General features: G+C 35.3%; 1 protein-coding gene across 7 annotated transcripts in view; it reads left to right on the forward strand.

The window, feature by feature from the left end:
- The window catches only part of ARHGEF28 (Rho guanine nucleotide exchange factor 28), a 355,588-nt gene that overhangs the window by 160,027 nt on the left and 175,343 nt on the right, over positions 1-20,218 (forward strand). For all 7 annotated transcript variants that reach the window (XM_074282270.1, XM_074282269.1, XM_074282264.1 and 4 more), the window contains exons 8-10: positions 944-1,010; positions 14,559-14,611; positions 15,175-15,226. In XM_074282270.1, the coding sequence (XP_074138371.1) occupies positions 944-1,010; positions 14,559-14,611; positions 15,175-15,226 (172 nt within the window). The remainder of the gene's footprint in view (positions 1-943; positions 1,011-14,558; positions 14,612-15,174; positions 15,227-20,218) is intronic.

A 20,218-nucleotide genomic window follows, 5' to 3' on the forward strand; every position in this document is an offset into this window, starting at 1 on the left:
CAGTCTTTTTACTCCTTACTTCCCACTCCATGTCCTTTGATCCAGAGACACTGGCTTCCTGGCAGTTCTATCAACAAGATATCCCATCTTCTGAGTATAGGCCCTGTCCCCCATGCTTGGAATGCTCTCTCATCTCATCTCTACCTCTGTTTCCCTGACTTCCTTTAAGTTTTAACTAAAATCTCACTTTTTATTGTATGCTTTTCCTAACTCCTCTTAATCCTACTGCTTTCCTACTATTAATTACCTCCTACTTTTGGTGTATATAGCTTGTTTGGATACATTTGTATGTTGTCTCACCCTTAGCGTATAAAGCTACTTGAGAATAGGTTTTTTTTATATCTTTCACTTAGCATAGTGCCTAGTACATAATAAGTGAGTGATGAATATTTATTTATTGATTTATGCATTCAATGACGATAACAGTTATTTTCTTGTAAAAAAAACCCTTTTATTTTCAACACATATGCATGGATAATCTTTCATCATCGACCCTTGCATAACCTTGTGTTTCAGATTTTCCTCTTCTCCTCCCCTTGGATGGCAAACAATACAGTATAGCAGTCATTTTCTATAAAAGAAGGTTCATTTCATTATATCCTATAACCCCAAAACATCTTTAGCTATTCATACTATTCTTTCATTCTCAATAATGTAGACTTTGATAAGACACCTCTAATGAATAAAATAAAATAAAAAATTAAGGGCTTACAGCATGCCAGTAATTGTGCTAAAAACCCCTTTGATCTCTTACTTGTAAAATCTCTAGCTAGTCAGTCAATAAGTGCTGGTAATATACATAAATACAAAAATGAAACCATCCATACCACAAGCTCCTAATATGAGAGCTTAGCTCCATTTATGATTTTGTTTGTAATTTTACTCTTTGTTGTATGTTTGAAGTCTCAAAGAAGTTCCAATGATTTGGATTTTTCACTTTTAGACTCTTGATAGAAAAGAAGTCAAGATGGAGAAACGACTACGCTCCAGTGCAACAGAGATTGAAGCAGGTAAGGAATTTACTTAGGAAATGTATGGGGCATCTATTTTTAAACCAGATGGGATTCTATCCCACTGTGAACATTGTTAAAAAGTCTGAGGCTAATGTTGAAAACTTTCTGTTTCCAGCAGAGGGCAGTATTCAGCTAAAATGGAATATTCAAATAATTCCTAAGGGTCATTTTTTTTTTCCCCCTATAAAGACAGGAGGAAAATAACATAGAACCAAACAAACTTGAGATAATAGCCCTCATTTTTAGCAGAAGCAAACGTTGCCCTTGGGATACATTAGAGAATCCTCATAACAAAAGAACAGCCAAGGATGCATTGCTCAGGAGTATTTTAAAAGGATGGATGAAGAGAGGGATGGGAAAAACTTGGATCTAATTTTCATTTGCATCTGCTGTTGATTATAATATAATTATAACTGTCTTCCAGTAATTGGTTTTTCTGTCTATGTTACTGTGTCAAGAAGTGGCTCCGTAGTATATGAAGTAACTGGCATGTGTCCATGCTTCCGTGGTTTGATTTATATTCCTAAGGTACTAGCAGGTTATCCCAAATGAATTAAGTGGCCAAGGGAATGGTCTCCCTCTGGGTACTTATAGACATAGGTAATTACTAAACTCTGCTTCTCCGACTAACATATTCCCCTCTCTCCAACTCATTGATATTTGTCTTTGCCCTGTTCTCACCTCTTCCATCCTGACTTGTCCTCATCCTTCATCTGCTATTAATCCTATCTCTCCAACCCCCTTTTCCAAACTGTTGTATAAAGATCTTACAGACTCATTTGCATTGATCCATTTTTCATTTTGTCTTTCTTCTTGTAGTCTATGTTTTACTCTCTGGTTGACTTTGCCCTAATCTTCCTTTTTTCCTCCCTCACTATCACTCTCTCATCTCCTTCTTTAAATGTACCTGTTTTTTCTTTTGACACGTCCTGTATGGTTTATGCTATAATTTTTCTCATTTTTAAAAAGTGTTTAAATATATATTTTAAATAGAAAGCTGGAACTGATGGTTAAATAGCAATCACAAAAGAAAGAGAGAGAGAGAGAAGAATGAAAGAATTGGTTTTTTGTTTTTGTTTTTGTTTTTGTACTCAGAGCTTTCTTTTAAGGAAAATAAAAAATTCACTTCTTCCTAGGCACAATTAGTATTTGGCTTAAGATGGCAGAGTTCTGGGGAAGTTAGTTCTGCTTATGAAAAAAAACTATTTCAGTTAAGGAAAATTAATTTATCTGTTAAATATTTACTTTGTGCCAAGGAGTGTGCTTAGCATTGAGGGGGAAAGAAGACACATAGCACATAATTTCTGCCTTCAATAAGTCTACAAGTTAGCTAAGGAGCATGCATAAAACCATTAAAGAACACCAAAACACTTCTCAAGATTTTATGAGTATTTAAGGGGGAAGGATTGAATTGCATGCTAATAGGCTGGTGACTATGGTGTAGCTAATACCTATCACGTTAAGCAATAAATAGATCTAGTTAGTAGCAATTGGCAGACCTTTCTACCCATAAAACCTTCAAGTTTATTGTTTCAGGCATCATATATAATGTAGATAGTATTTGCCACTTAAGACTTTCACTTAAAAAGAAATTGGTTGCTTGCTTCTCTCCCCCTTCACCCTCCCTATTCTCTCTCACCTCTATTCATACTATGAATAGACTATGCCTGAATTATTTCACTGGGTTTCTTTTGACCACCCAGGTTAGACTCATTCTATTTAAAATCATCATATAGCCAATTCAAATCCTTTGTGTAATTAGGCACGTTGTTTCTCAGTTGTTTCTGCCATGTCCAACTCTTTATGACCACAATTGGGGTATTCTTGGCAAAGATACTGGAATAGTTTGCCGTTTCCTTTTTCAACTCATTTTACAGATGAAAAAATGGAGGCAAACATGGGTTAAGTGATTTGCCCAGTCACACAGTATCTGAGGCCTGATTGGAACTCAGATATTCCTGACTACAGGCCCAGTGCCCACTGTGCCACTTAGGGAAGTTACAAAATCTGAATAAATTAATACCTCTTTGTGCAGCAGTTGAAGCAGTTGAAGACTGAATAAGTCTAGGCAAAGGCTCATTGACCCCTTGTAGAAGACATTGTAGAGGTAATGTGTGCAATCTAATGTCTTTTTCAACTTCAAGATGCTGTGTGTCTAGCTATTGCAGTCTCTTATAATCTATTCTGTGTTTGTGGTTATGTATGGATATGAGAGAGAGAAGAGGATAAGGGAGGAGGAGGGAAGGAGGGAGGGAGATGGAAAAGGAGGAGAGGGAGAAGGAGAAAGATTAAAAAAATGAGACAGAGACAGAGAGACAGAGGCAGAGATTGAGAGGAATCCATTGGAGGAGTAATATTACTTCAGACTGGTAGATGAACTATGTGAAATCTTACCGTTGAATTCTTCTACCATCACTTGTTTTGTAGCCTGAAAAACTGAGTATGTTAGAAATGACCTAACAATCTCTTGGAATTAGTACACGATCAATCAACTGATCAGCATTTATTAAGCCCCTCCATATACCAAATGCAAGTGCCGTATGCTGGGGCACGCAGACCCAAATGAAACATCCCAGCTCACCTCTAACATATATTAAGCTGGGATATGGTATGTGCATATTTAAGCATAAAGAAGTTGGTATTTGGTCTTTCCTAAAATTGATGTCACAGTAACCAAAGAGGAGATAACAGAGATAATTAGGTGTTAATGTGTTAACAAGGTGTTAACACACTATGATTCTCTTATGAATGCAAACACCTTTTTCTGCTAGAATGAAAGGAAGCAACTTCATTGGACAAGTAAAAATTGGAAATGCCTTGGAAGACCTTTAAATAGATAAGCAAGGGCTGGATAAGTAGTAGTTCGAGTAGTTCTGGGAAGTAGAGCCAAGAGCTGCCTAGGAAACCCCTCTCTTCCAGCTGAAATTCATACTATATTTAGACACAGGCACATATACAGAGGGGCAATCACTTGTGGAAACTGGGAGCAGAGGAGCTGATTGTGAATTCCAAGAAATCTAATCCTGATAATCAAGAGTTGGAATATAAAGAACAGCAGACTTTGGGAGCCTGTCTGAGATGCCATGCCCTTGTGTGTATTAAGGGGACATGCTTTTTAGGGTTATGAGGGACTGTCTTGTAGTTATTGTTCTTACTATGTCGTCTTAGCAAATACCTTTGTTAAAAGTTAATTTTTGGGTAGCGAGGTGGCCCAATGGATAGAACACCAACCCTAGAATCGTAAGGACCTGAATTCAAATATGGCCTTAAACATTTATTAGCTGGATGATCCTGGGCAAGTCACTTTACCTAGACTGACTTTAAAAAGCTAATAGTGCCTAATGACTGATTGCTAATAGGAAGTATGATAGTAGAGGTTTATGCCCTATTGCATTAGGAGTATATAACTACAGGATTACTGATAGAACCAACTTTATAAGTAATCAAACTTAATCTTGTTATCACATTTAACCCAAGTGATTCTTTTAGTACTTTGCTATCAAGTTGAATATTTTATGTTACAAAAAGCAGTTCTCATGTATGCATTGTGGGCAGGTGAATTGAATAGCAAGAGTTAATCAATCAATAAAGCATTTATTAAACATTCAGTATATTCTAGGTACTATACTAAGTGCTAGTGATATAAAGAAAAAGCAAAAACAATCTTTGCCTTTAAGGAAGTTGGGGGGAGATAGAGGGGAGAATATATACATACTCTCTTGTACATACAAAAAAAGAAAACTACTATCTCCAGAGTAAATAGAGGAAAACCTTTGAAGAGAGTTACTCTAGCAGTTGGAATGAAGAGGAGTGAATTGGGGGATAGTGTGTTGTATGTTAGAATGATCCTCTTACTTTGAGAATGGATGATAAGATGTTTGGTGAAAGGGCTTTTATACACAAAAGATATCTTTATAAAATTTTTCTTTTAAATATAGGGCTCCAGGACTTTCAGATATGCAAGTCTATGTGGTTAGTTTGATCTACATAAGTTGTTGTTCAGTCATTTTTCAGTCATGTCTAACTCCTTATGACCCATTTGGGGTTTTCTTGGCAAAGATACTTGAGTGGTTTGCTAGCTTCTAGCTTATTTTGCAATTGAGATGAAATGGAGGCAAACAGGGTGAAGTGACTTGCTCAGGATCACATAGTAAGTGTCTGAGGTCAGATGGGAACTTAGAAAGATGAGTCTTTTTGACCCTAGGCCTGGCACATATATACTGTGCCACTTAGCTGCTCCATCTGTACAAAAGGCCCTTATAAATTGAAGAGTTGCTGTTTCTCCAGATTATGATAATTTATACTAGTAATTAAGAAAGGCATTCTGCTGGGAAGATTACTCAGTTGGTAAGCATCCATATTTGAATAATAATACAATTTAGTGGCATTAACTAGTTGTGATCTGAATTTTTCATTTAAAAGTAGGCATTGAGTTTTTTGGTTTTCAGCTTAAACAAACTAGAGGAATATAGAGCTGTGATTACTATGTGCTATTAAAGCCTTCCTCTGATTATGAAAATAATTTTCCTTTTAATTAAGCAGTAAATATTTATTAAATTCCTTCTATGTGCCAGGCACTTTGTCAGGTCCTAGGACTACTAACACAAAAGAGAGAGGAGAGAGAGAGAGAGAGAGAGAGAGAGAGAGAGAGAGAGAGAGAGAGAGAGAGAGAGAGAGAGAGAGAGAGAGAGAGAGAGAGAAAGGAGAGACAGAGAGAGAGGAGAGAGAGAGACGGAGAGAGAGAGACAGAGAGAGAGAGAGAAGAGAGAGAGAGAGAGAGAAAGAGAGAGAGAGAGAGAGAGAGAGAGAGAGAGAGAGAGAGAGAGAGAGAGAGAGAGAAAGAGAGAAAGAGACATGAGGCAGAGAGACCATGAAGGAGGCAATGGGTGAGATGTAACGATAGCAATGTGAGTGGAACGAAAGGGGATGTGAAATGACAATATTTATTCTCTGCTTGGGCTACATAAAATAAATTAAAATGGAGATTTAAAAAATGATTCAAAAATTAGAAGTTCAGAATCCTGGGCAAAGATAATCTTGTGACTCCATTATGGGACCATTCTATGATTATGGGATTAACAATGGAAGGACCTACTTTTCTTTTAACTTCGTGTCCATGGCAAGATGAAGGTCTCCAAAATGTTGCAGTCATATACTATATTCTAGGTATGTAAGAATAGGTAGGCTGGAGCAAACAACAACAAAAAGAATGAAAATTCTATATTGTGATCTACACTTAGTTTCCACAGTTCTTTCTCTCTTCATCCCAAGATCATTGGAACTAGCCTAAATCATCTCGTTATTTGAAAAGAACCATCTTCATCAGAACTGATCATCATATAATCATGTTGCCATTACAATGATCTTCTGTTTCTGCTCATTTCACTTAGCATTAGTTCATGTCAATCTCTTCAGGCCTCTCTGAAATCATCCTGCTGATTATTTCCTATAGAATACTCCCTAACATTCACATACCATAACTTATTCAGCCATTCTCTAATTGAGGGGCATCCACTCAGTTTTCAGTTTCTAGCTACTACAAAAAGGGCTGCAACAAACATTTTTGCACATGTGGGTCCCTTTCCCTCCTTTAGTATCTTTTTGGGATATAAGTAGTAGTAGTAGTAATAGTAGTAGTAGTAGTAGTAGTAGTAGTAGTAGTCGTAGTAGTAGTAGTAGTAGTTGTAGTTGTAGTAGAAAACACTGCTGGATCAAAGGGTATGCACAGTTTGATAGCCCTTTGGGCATAGTTCCAAATTGCTCTCCAGAATGGTTGGATCAGTTCACAACTCCACCAACAATGTATCAGTGTCCCAGTTTTCCTACATCCCCTCCAACATTGTCATTATCTTTTCCTTTTCCTGTCATCTTAGCTCTTTTATTTGTTTTTAAAAGTTCTTTTAAAGTTCTTCCAAGAATTCTTGTTCTTGCAACCATTTGGCATTTCTTATTAAAAAAGGAGTGGCTATATTGGCTCTATTATCTTTCTCTGAATATCAACTCTGATCTTTTCTATTCCCATAATAATTATAAGTGGTTGGATTCTTTTCCCTTTGCTTATTCATTTTCATTTATTTATTTATTGCTTTATTTTGTTTTTAGCAGCCATAAATATAATCAAGTTCTAGTCCTGAGGTATGGAGAATAATGCCTCAGTCTTCAGGTCCTTCTTACTATTATTTTCTGAGTTCTGTTTCAGGGCCCAGTCTTGAGCTCTTCTCTTTACTCCTAAGCAACAATTTGGGCCCTCCCTGCCCCTCCAGTGGCTGCAAACTATAGCTGTCCTTTCTGACTTGGAACTGAAACCAGGTACTCTGCTTTCCAGCAAGTGCCCAGAGCCAGCAGACTCCCTGACCCTCTGCTACTGCACTTACTAGGTATATATGTGCTAGCCCTAGCCCAGGATGCATCCAGGGAGCAGAGGTGCACTTGGCATCCCTCAAAGGTCCCTCAATCTTCTCCTACTCAGCCATCAGATCTCCACACTTCAAAATGAAAATTTCTAAGGCTGAGGCTGCCTTTCCACACAGCTTACCTTCCACACAGCTGCCCCCAGGGCTTGTTGTTTGTTGATCCAGCAGTTGATTTAGAGGTATTTGCACTGTACTGGGATTGAACCTCCATTCCTCAAATTAGGTTTTATTTGGAATTTTCTCAAATTATTTTAGGAGGACAACTTCGTTACTCTGTGTTTATTTCTGTTGTTCTGAAGGGGTTTTTTTGGTTGTTTTTGTTGTTCTGTTCTTTTTTTGTGGAGGAAATTTGAAAGTTTTCTGACTTACTCTGCTATGTTCTGAGAATCTTCCCTCTCCACCTTCTCTAAGTCATTCAGAGAACAAGTTTCTGAATCAAGATTGTATATATAAAATGAAAACTAGTAGGCAACTTTTGCACATTTTTATAAATGCCTAAAGTAAACTGAATATCATATACATCTCCCCATCCTCATCTCAATTTTAGAATATTTAAAGACGATCCAATAAATATTTATTGACATTGACTTTATTCAAGACCTTGAGCTTAGCAATGTGGGGATATAGATACAAAAAAAAATTAGTTACTGGCCTTTACACCTTATAAAATAACAGAGAGAATGCATCATGTACGCAGATAAGTAAAACAATACAAGGTGTTCTGTGATAACAGCAAAGATGAATTGCCATTTCCTATTATTGTTTCTTTGTTTTAAAAGGGGGTCATTTGGGGATTTTAAGCAAAAAATTAAAAGCAAACAATCCATTTTTGACAGGACTGCTTGTTATTTTAATTCAAACTATATTTTATGGAGTAGGAGATAGGAATAATGCTTGTGATTTGAGCAGCATGGGATTGGGGCATCATGGTTGAGCATTAAAGAGGAGGGAAAAGAGCAGAGAAGGAGGTAAATTATACTTAAAGATTCATAGGATCATAAAATCACAGAATTAGAGATGGGAAGGGTCAAAGACAACCAAAAATATTTTTATTTTATAGGCAAGAAAACTTGAGGTACAGCAGGTTGAGTGATTTCCCCAAGAAGACACAGATCATAAGTAAATGAGAGATGCTTGACCCTAATTCCTCTGCCTACAAAACCAATGATCTTTCCTTTGTATCACGTGGCCTCATTTTCAATATTTTAAGACTTTTTTCAAGTTTGGTGGAATGAGCACTGCTGGGTACTGATTAGTGCAACTAATAAATCCTCATGAAGAGGTTACATTACAAATTTGTATTGCCTATTCCGTTGGACTGGAACTAATGATCATATTTTATGTAATTATTACTTCAAGTAGTGTGGATCTGAATGTGTGTAAGCACTTCAGAAGACTCATATAGCTAGTAAGTGTTGGAAGCTGGATTCCACCTTATGAAGATGAGTCTTCCTGACTCCAAGCCCATCACTCTATCCACTGCATCACCTAGCTGCCAGTATTTATTAACATAAATTGTTAGGGTGTGGCAGAACCTTGGTTACACAATAAGAAATTCACCATATTTGACAAACTTTGTTTCAGGAGAACTATCCATTTTGCTGGGTTGTTCTTAAATTCAAGATCAATTGTCTTTTAAAACAGAATAACTCAGAGTCACTGATAGCATTATCTCCATAAGGTTGCTATAGAAATAAGTGGTTTGGTTGCACTTTGTAATAGGTTGTGCAGTGGGTTGGTGTAAAAGGATCCTGCTAATTCAGTACAGACTCTGCTGGAGTAATTTAATTAAGCTCCATGAGAAAGAGAGTCAGATTATTTAGAGACAATACATCTCCCAACCTGTAAAGTCAAGTGTGTGTGGGGGGAACGACAGAGAGGGTGGTTCAATTAATGATACATCATTACGTTTAATTCAATCCCTTAAACATATTTTTGGAACTGAACTTAAAATAATGAATTTGTGCAGATTAAAAAGTATATTTTAGGTTTTTGTGCTAATAGTTAGCATTTATGTATCATTTTACATACCTATGTGGTGAAAAGTTGGTGACCAAAAATAAGCAGAATTGCCATTTTAAGTTGGTCGGTTTCTTAGATGAAACCATCAGTCACCATTGTCAATAACATTTCACAAAGGAACAAAAGCAAATGAGGACAAATGACCACTGAGACTGTCTAAACGATGATTTTTGGGAATAGGGGAAGGCTAGAAATTAGTCTTATTTCCAATCATGAGCCACCTATGCTATTGTTCTTGACAGTATTTGCATAATGAATTAACAAGAGAGATCTTTCTCATCAATGCCCAAGAGCATTACCATTATAGAACATTATCCTGCCTATTATCTATCATAATATTTTTTAAAAAAATGCCTCTGTTCCTAGAGAAATTCATCATTTAAAATAATGATTTTAATTTTGTGGTTATCAAATTCAAGAAATTTGTATTCTACATAACTTTTGCTGCAGAAATCTGCCCTGATTATGTATATGTTAAAGCAGAATTATTTATCCAGACTCTGCTTTCTTCTGTTTTTCTTTGAATTTTTCTCTCATTTCTACTCCATATTCCACCATTTTTAATGTGGTCTGTATACAATAAGTGCAAAGCGTGCCTGTGCAAGCATCTGTGTGTTTGCACTCCTGCCTCTCCAACTGTCTGCTTGCTTGCCTGCCTGTCTGTCCCTCCAAGCTTCCTTCTTAGGCTTTAGAGTTTTTCCTATGTGACCATTATATTAAGTCTGATAATGACCTAATTTCCAGCTCTAATCATTGGTGCTTTTGGAATTCATGTCATCCCTTTGGCGCCATCTGGAGGTATTCTATCTAATGTGCATCTATGGATGAATGGAATCTGGTGAATTTTGGTGACAAAGTTGAGACATTGCATCCATTAAAGTTAACATCAACGAGCATGCACACACTAAGTAGAATTGCAACCCACCTGTAATTGTTTTGTGTGCTTGCCTTATTCAACAATACACAGTGCTCAAACGGACCTTCAATCTCCTTAATTTGGATGTAATTCTCCCACAATACAAGTTGAAATCCATCCATCCCTGCTCATGCTGTGTGAATGCTGGTCATGTTTACTCTGCCGTTTTGTAGGCTCTTTCTTCTTCTCATGGACATCCCAAGAATATCAGTGTAATGTCTGGGCTTTCCATCTGTCATTCCTCATATTCAACAAAGTTCTTTATTGGTTTTATATTGTAGCCTGATTATACTCACCATGTTCTTTTATATTGCCCATTACGTGATATTAATTTTTAATTCTTTGAAGACTTTGCAATTTCCTAAATTGAATTCAATGCAGCCACCTCATTCTGTTTAATTTTGGGTCTAAATCATTATCTTTTGTGCCGTCTGTCCATGAAATACATACTAACCGATATGTCACAATCAGAACATGGGTCAGTCTTTACCCACTTGATTTTTCCTATGTGAATGGCCAGGCTAAATTCTTTTGAGTAGTTCATAAAGGTTCTGACAAATTCTAGAGCTTAATGTAGCCAATATAATGTTATCCACAAAGGGCTGTGGGGCCCAAATCAAATTGAAATGGGGAGTGCTAAATCATACTAGCCTCTCCATGACTGGACCTTGACTTTATAATGACATTATTTATGTTTCATTGTGTTTTTATTTATTTTGTTAAATGTTTCCCGAGCACCTTTTAATCTGGTTCAGGCTTCACTTTGGAATGTCGCTGGCTGCACGTGAGTTTGACACCTCTGATCTAGAGGAACTTAGCACTCACTGGAAATCCCTTTTCAACTTGAACTCTGTGCTAGAATTCTTCTATCACAGTGGCAAGTACTTTTGGAGAACGTGCATCTTCCTATTTTATACGTGTCTGTTGTTTATAATAAGAGGACCATTGAAGATTATTTCTGAAAGGAAGGAAGGAAAGAAGCATTTATTAAATATTTATCATGTTCCAGGCATTGTGCTAAGTACTTTACAAATATTATTTCATTTAGTCATCATAACAGCTCTGAAAGGATTATTATCATTCCTCTTTACTATCAAAAAAAAAAAAACTGAGCCAGATAGGGGTTTAAATAACTTCCCCAGGTTATACAGAAAGTAAATATCTGAATTTAGGTTTGCCTGACTCCAGGCTCACTTAATTGCCTCTAGGCTATATATTTCTGGTATGACTTTCAAGGAATCTTAAACTATTCTGATGTAATGAGTTGGAGACACCTTGTGGGAGGAAGCCTTTAGGACTGTACATGAATACATAATCACATGCTTTTTAATAAAAGGATTGAGCCAAGAAAAGGGAAGCTGCATGATGCAGTAGAAAGAACACTCTCTCAGGATTTAAAAGTCTTGAATTCAAATCTTGTCTCTGATATATGAGCAAATCACTTTGCCTCCCGATGTCTCAGTTTCCTTCTTTGTAAAATGAGGAAACTAACAGTGACTTCCAAGGTTTCCTTCCAATGCCAAATCATCTTGTATTCTTGTATTCTTTATGTGTCTTTTAGTCAATTGTTAATTTGTAAAGCTGTCCATTTAAAAATATTGCTTATAAAAAAGTATGGCTATTTTATTCCCTATTAATAACCTTACTAAGGATGATTTTGATGCATCTGAAAATGAATTATCATATAGGGATATTGTACAAATAGGAAATTAGACATGTAAATAGTTGTTGATGTTCTCTCTGTAGCCCTTTCTTGATTTGATATTGTCTTTCATAGTGGTATTGATAAGGTCTGAGCTATGTTTTTTTTCCCATGCCTTTGGGTTCTTCACTTCCTTTAGATAGCTTATGAATAAAAAGTTGTGTGACCTTTAGTGTGGTTTCTTTAGTGTGGACATTTGGTTCAGTTCAGTTATTTTTCTTGGTTTGTGTTGTTATTGTTGTCTTTGATGCCATCTATATCCCATCTTTTAGTAAATTTGCTACTGTGATATTCAAGCCTAAGAGTGGTAACTCTTGTCTTTTGAAGATAAGGATAATTTATAACAAAAATCTTTGCAGGTTTCTTCCATTTTTCTATGCTTATTGGGATCCTTCCCTTTTTATCCCTTATTGCTTTTGGGATGATTGTCTTTTCTTTAAATGTTTTTTCCCTCCTACTCTTCTGCTTTGCTTTTTAAGGCAATCATCAGTTTTTTTTTTATTAGATTTTACAAATCAATCTATAAGATAAGTCAGTGTTGCCTTTGGCCACCATCTCTCTGTTTTGCAAATAAGTCAGATATTTGCTGAATAGGATGCTTATTTGATCTCTTAGCTATGGTAATTCATTGATTTACTTTGGTTAAATTTATGCATAACAGTTTATAATCACTTCTGATGTAATTTTTGCTAGCCATTTGTCCATTTTTTATGATTACTTGTTAAATTCTGGATTGCTTTGTCTCAATTGCATGCCATATTCTTTTCTCATTATTCATTTAAACTTTTTTTTTTTTTTACTTTTACTCTGACAAGTCATGGTCTGAGTATATGCAGATGGTTGATTTGAGATTTCCACATCAATAATGAGTCTTCTTCTGTCTGTTATAATATATTAAATTAATTTTTTTGAATTTGCCATATATAGTGAAACACTGATTTGTGAAGAAAGTATTCATGACATAAGGTATAAGATTTTTGTCTCATTGCTTCTTCCTTGACTCATCTTTCAATAGATTTCTTACTATTTCAATCTATTTTGCCTTTGCATTAATATTACCAAATATCATAGAACAGTGCAGAACCACTTTCATTAAAAAAAAAAAAACACCTTAAGAATGGCAGAAGACAAGGATTTATGAACAAAGTCACTTGCTAAGATTTGAGGTATGAGCCAGCTAATGCTGATTATAGTTGAAAAGTAAAATAGATAATGAATGTTTTGCCCATATTATTTTTAACATGTAACAATGAATTATTTTTAACAATAATCACATGCAGCAGTTGGTTAAAACAAGACAAATAATCATCATCCTAGTTCCATAGGTCAGCTAGATGGTCCATTGGATAAAGCACTGGGTTTAGAGTGAGAAAAACTCATCTTGTGGGTTCAAATCTGGTTTTAGGAACTTACTAGCTGTGTGACCCTGGGTTGCCTCAGTTTCTTCATCTGCAAATGATTTAGAGAAGGAAAGGACTCTCTGCCAAGAAAACCCCCAAATAGAATCATAAAAAGTTGGACCTGGCTGAAAACAATTGAATAAAAGAAACAATACTGTGGAGCTAGAAGAAATCTTAGAGGTCATTTCATCCAACTTCTTCATTTTACAAATGAGGAAATTGAGTCCCTGGAGGGGAGGTGATTTACTCATGATCGCCTGGAATTAATGGCAGATTTGAAGATTTGAACCAGGTCAAGTCTGAAGCAAGCTAAGTCATAGATTTTTACATTTTTTTTTATTTTTTTAAGTCATAGATTTAATGAGGTAAAAGAAATGGACCTGCTCCTCTCTGTATGTATGTCCTAAATGACAAACAATTCTAGGAAAATCTGTACTCAGAAAGGAGATACTATGTGTGCTCTTTTGCTTATTAGTACCCAGAATTCTATGGCTGAATTTCTGAGTTCTACTGGAACCTTTTTGGTGTTTGAACATTAAGAGTAAGGTTAAATATATTTTCCTTTTTCCCTATAACTTTATTGCTCATTCTAAGAAAATTATTATAAAGTAATTCACAGGGAGAACAAAACTCTATTTTTAAAAATGAATCATCTATCATATATATGTATGACATCTTTGGTGTCTGGGGAGCTGGACATTTGGGATTTCCTTCTATGGGTACTGAGTCATGTCTTTTGATTTTGAATTATTTTGAAAGCTGTTTTGTGAGATTTCTTTCTGAATCAAGTGCATTTATTTATTTAATGCTCATTTTCCCTCCAGGATATCCTGTGAAAACTCTTGAGCTTGTTTATAGGTTGCTCAGTACTAACAATACAGCCACTGCAGCTCTATTTATTTGTCAGTCAGCTCTCTAGCTTGTTGGCTTGCAAGAAAATACAAACTAAGAATCTACTCAGTGTCAGATTTTTTTGGGAGGAAATTGATTTGAGTTCCCTTTTAGTTTCTTTTTTCTCAAAGAGGAGAAGAAATCAGCAGCCACATATTATAATTTTTCACCAGACACTAATGAGAAATATCCATTTTACAGAGCCTGAGGATCTGGTGTCCGGCAAATCACCACCTGAAAGAGAAGATGTGAAGGTAATTATTTTTCCATTCCTGCTCTTTTGCCAATGCTTGAACAGCTGAAACAAGAAAATTGGCATTTGAAAAATATTCTCAGTCATAATGAATAACTATTTAGAAACTTTCCACAATTACATTAAAAAATGGTTTGAAAAATCTTTTCATGGAAATGGGAATCTTGATCCTTCATGATCAAATCAAATTATCTTTTTAGATTGTTTCCTATGGAAGATAATGCAGAAATCATACCCAAATAAATTTATCCCTTGAAACTAGCTATTTGCAAGTGATTGCTTGCAGTGTCATTGAAAATGAATTTAAATCATGAAAGTCCTTTTTGAGAACACAATAATTCGCTCTCAGGAATCAATCCCTTTCATGTTTTCTGCTTTTAAACATGAGTCCTTAAAATTCAACACATCCAAATGTATTTCAGGCTGATTTTGTGTTATGTTAGTAACCTGTTCTTTAATAATATTTTCCAAAGTGACTTATCCAGGTTCCACAATATGGGAATAATTTATATGTAAATGGTATAGGGGAAAATCTGTTTTTTTGTTGTTTTTTTTTTTTCCTAGTGCTTCACAGATCCTGTGGTTCAGCCAACTGAAAATGAAGACCTCGACTTTGGTAGGTATTTAAATGTCATTTCCCATTATTTCAACTAGTGTTGGCATGAAGTTTTGTATTATAATAATTCCATTTTTGTTGTTTGGTAATTTTTCAGTCATGTTAGACTTTTTATAACCCATTTGAGATTTTCTTGGCAAAGATACTGGAGTGGTTTGCCATTTTCTACTCCAACTCATTTTTCAGATGAGGGAACTGAGGCAAACAAGATTAAAGGATTTGTCTGGGATCCAGAAAGTCAGATTAAAAGAAGGTAGAGTAGATATGGGTTCATTATGGAATATTTAATCTTTTCTTCTGACCCTTAACTTGGTATATTTTCACTTGCAGTGAAATATTGCCAGGACTTTCTCCTTGAGTTCCTGTATGCTTAGTGCTGCTTTTTGACAGCAGAAGGCAGAAGCAGCAGAGACATAAGTGCTCTGACCTTCATCAAAGGGCTCCAAAATAAGTTAAGATGTCTGCACTGGACATTTGGAGCCAATATGGATATGATTTATAAACTAGGTGCCAGATGCCTAAAGGTTGGGGCCACGTCCTTGCTCATATTGGAGTCTGTTTGGGAGAATCTGTTTAAATACTTATCATTCCTTTTACTTGCTATTTCTTCCCTCAAAGTGTTTCTGTTTCGGGAAGCTAGGTGGTGTAGTGGATAGAGCACCAGCCTTGAATTCAGGAGGACCCGAGTTCAAATCTGGTCTCAGATACTTTTTTTTTTTCTTTCTTTCTTTTTTTTTTTTTAATTTTTATTTTATTTTATAATTATAACATTTTTTGACAGTACATATGCATGGGTAATTTTTTACAACATTATCCCTTGTACTTACTTCTATTCAGATTTTTTCCCTTCCTCCCCCAACCCCCTCCCCCAGATGGCAAGCAGTCTTATATATGTTAAATATATTACAGTATAGTCTAGATACAATATATGTGTGTAGAACCGAATTTTTTGTTGCACAGGAAGAATTGGATTCAGAAGATAAAAATAACAGTTTACATTCATTTCCCAGTGTTCCTTTTCTTGATGTAGCTGGTTCTGTCCATCATTAATCAATTGTAATTGGATTAGCTCTTCTCTATGTTGAAGAAATCCACTTCCATCAGCATACATCCTCGTACAGTATCATTGTTGAAGTGTATAATGATCTTCTGGTTCTGCTCGTTTCACTCAGCATCAGTTGATGTAAGTCTCTCCAAGCCTCTCTGTATTTCTCCTGTTGTTCATTTCTTATAGAACAATAATATTCCATAACATTCATATACCATAGTTTACCCAACCATTCTCCAATTGATGGACATCCATTCATCTTCCAGCTTCTAGCCACTATGAAAAGGGCTGCCACAAACATTTTGGCACATACAGGTCCCTTTCCCTTCTTTAGTAGTTCCTTGGGGTATAAGCCCAGTAGTAGTATGGCTGGGTCAAAGGGTATGCACATTCTGATAACTTTTTGGGCATAATTCCAGATTGCTCTCCAGAATGGTTGGATTCTTTCACAACTCCACCAACAATGCATCAGTGTCCCAGTTTTCCCACAGCCCCTCCAACATTCATCGTTATTTGTTCCTGTCATCTTAGCCAATCTGACAGGTGTGTAATGATACCTCAGAGTTGTCTTAATTTGCATTTCTCTGATCAATAGTAATTTGGAACACTCTTTCATATGAGTGGAAATAGTTTTAATTTCATCATCTGAAAATTGTCTGTTCATATCCTTTGACCATTTATCAATTGGAGAATGGCTTGATTTCTTATAAATTAAAGTCAATTCTCTGTATATTTTGGAGATGAGGCCTTTATCAGAACCTTTAACTGTAAAATTTTTTTCCCAATTTGTTACTTCCCTTCTAATCTTGTTTGCATTAGTTTTGTTTGTGCAGAAACTTTTTAATTTGGTGTAATCAAAATGTTCTATTTTGTGATCAATAATGGTCTCTAGTTCTCCCTTGGACACAAACTCCTTCCTCCTCCACAAGTCTGAGAGGTAAACCATCCCATGTTCCTCCAATTTATTTATGATTTCGTTCTTTATGCCTAAATCTTGGACCCATTTTGATCTAATCTTAGTATGTGGTGTTAAATGTGGGTCCATGCCTAGTTTCTGCCATACTAATTTCCAGTTTTCCCAGCAGTTTTTGTCAAATAATGAATTCTTATCCCAAAATTTGGGATCTTTGGGTTTGTCAAAGATTAGATTGCTATTTTTATTCACTATCTTGCCCTGTGAACCTAACCTATGCCACTGATCAACTACTCTATTTCTTAGCCAATACCAAATGGTTTTGGTGACTGTTGCTTTATAATATAGCTTTAAATCAGGTACACTTAGACCACCTTCCTCTGAGTTTTTTTTCATTAGTTCCCTTGCAATTCTCGACCTTTTATTCTTCCATATGAATTTTGTTGTTATTTTTTCTAGGTCATTAAAATAGTTTCTTGGGAGTCTGATTGGTATAGCACTAAATAAATAGATTAGTTTGGGGAGTATTGTCATCTTTATTATATTTGCTCGGCCTATCCAAGAACACTGAATGTCTTTCCAATTATTTAAATCTGACTTTATTTTTGTGGCAAGTATTTTGTAATTTTGCTCATATAATTCCTGACTCTCCTTTGGTAGATATATTCCCAAATATTTTATACTATCGACTGTTATTTTGAATGGAATTTCTCTTTGTATCTCTTGCTGTTGGATTGTGTTGGTAATGTATAAAAATCCTGAGGATTTATGTGGATTTATTTTGTATCCTGCGACTTTGCTAAAATTCTGAATTATTTCTAATAGCTTTTTAGCAGAGTCTTTGGGGTTCTCTAAGTATACCATCATTTCATCTGCGAAAAGTGACAATTTGATTTCTTCATTTCCTACTCTAATTCCTTGAATCTCTTTCTCGGCTCTTATTGCCGAGGCTAGAGTTTCTAGTACTATATTGAATAGTAATGGTGATAGTGGGCAACCTTGTTTCACTCCTGATCTTACAGGGAAAGGTTCTAGTTTATCACCATTACATATGATGTTTACTGAAGGTTTTAAATATATGCTCCTTATTATTTTAAGGAATAGTCCATTTATTCCTATACTCTCAAGCGTTTTTAGTAGGAATGGATGTTGGATTTTATCAAATACTTTTTCTGCATCTGTTGAGATGATCATATGGTTTTTATTAATTTGATTATTAATCTGGTCAATTATACTAATAGTTTTCCTAATATTAAACCAGCCCTGCATTCCTGGTATAAATCCCACTTGGTCATAGTGTATTATCCTGGGGATGATTTTCTGAAGTCTATTTGCTAATATCTTATTTAAGATTTTAGCATCAATATTCATTAAGGAAATTGGTCTATAGTTTTCTTTCTCAGTTTTCGATCTACCTGGTTTAGGTATCAGTACCATGTCTGTGTCATAAAAGGAATTTGGTAGGACTCCTTCAATCCCTATTTTTTCAAATAGTTTACATAGCATTGGAGTTAGTTGTTCTTTAAATGTTTGGTAGAATTCACCTGTAAATCCATCCGGTCCTGGGGATTTTTTCTTAGGAAGTTGGTTAATAGCTTGGTCTATTTCTTTTTCTGAGATGGGACTATTTAGACTACTTACTTCTTCCTCTGTTAATCTGGGCAAGCTATATTTTTGAAGGTATTCTTCCATTTCATTTAAGTTATCGAATTTATCGGCATAAAGTTGAGCAAAGTAGCTCCTAACTATTGTTCTAATTTCCTCTTCATTAGTGGTGAGTTCACCCTTTTCATTTTCAAGATTATCAATTTGCTTTTTCTCTTTCCTTTTTTTAATCAGGTTTACTAAGGGTTTGTCTATTTTGTTGGTTTTTTCATAAAACCAACTCTTAGTTTTATTAATTAATTCAATAGTTTTTTTACTTTCAATTTTATTAATCTCACCTTTTATTTTTTGAATTTCAAGTTTTGTGTTTGTCTGGGGGTTTTTAATTTGTTCCTTTTCTAGCAATTTTAGTTGTAAGCCCAATTCGTTGGCCCTCTCTTTCTCTATTTTATGCAAGTAGGCCTGTAGAGATATAAAACTTCCCCTTATTACTGCTTTGGCTGTATCCCACACATTTTGATATGATGTCTCATTATTGTCATTTTTTTGGGTGAAGTTATTAATTATGTCTATGATTTGCTGTTTTACCCAATCATTCTTTAGTATAAGATTATTTAGTTTCCAATTATTTTTTGGTCTATTTTCCCCTGGCTTTTTATTAAATGTTATTTTGATTGCATTATGGTCTGAAAAGGATGCATTTACTATTTCTGCCTTACTGCATTTGATTTTGAGGTTTTTATGCCCTAGTATATGATCAATTTTTGTATAGGTTCCATAAACTGCTGAGAAGAAAATATATTCCTTTCTGTCTCCATTTAGCTTTCGCCAAAGATCTATCATATCAAACTTTTCTAGTATTCTATTTACCTCTTTGACTTCTTTCTTATTTATTTTGTGGTTTGATTTATCTAATTCTGAGAGTGCAAGGTTGAGATCTCCCGCTATTATAGTTTTGCTATCTATTTCCTCTTGCAGCTCTCTTAATTTCTCTTTTAAGAATTTAGATGCTGCACCACTTGGTGCATATATGTTTAATATTGATACTGCTTCATTATTGATGCTGCCCTTTAGCAGGATATAATGCCCTTCCTTATCTCTTTTAATTAGATCAATTTTTGTTTTTGCTTAATCTGAGATGAGGATGGCTACTCCAGCTTTTTTGGTTTTGCCTGAAGCATAATAGATTCTGCTCCATCCTTTTACTTTTAGTTTGAATGTCTCACCCTGTTTCAGGTGTGTTTCCTGTAAACAACATATAGTAGGATTCTGACTTTTAATCCAGTCTGCTAACTTGTTTCCTCTTTATGAGGCAGTTTGCCCCATTCACATTTATGGTTAGAAGGACTAATTCTATATTGCTTGCCATCCTATTAACCCCTGCTTATGCTTTTCCCCTTTCCTTCCCTTTTACCCTCCTATCCAG

This window comes from Sminthopsis crassicaudata, chromosome 1 (genome assembly GCF_048593235.1).
Source record: "Sminthopsis crassicaudata isolate SCR6 chromosome 1, ASM4859323v1, whole genome shotgun sequence".
NCBI classification, from domain to species: Eukaryota; Metazoa; Chordata; class Mammalia; order Dasyuromorphia; family Dasyuridae; genus Sminthopsis; species Sminthopsis crassicaudata.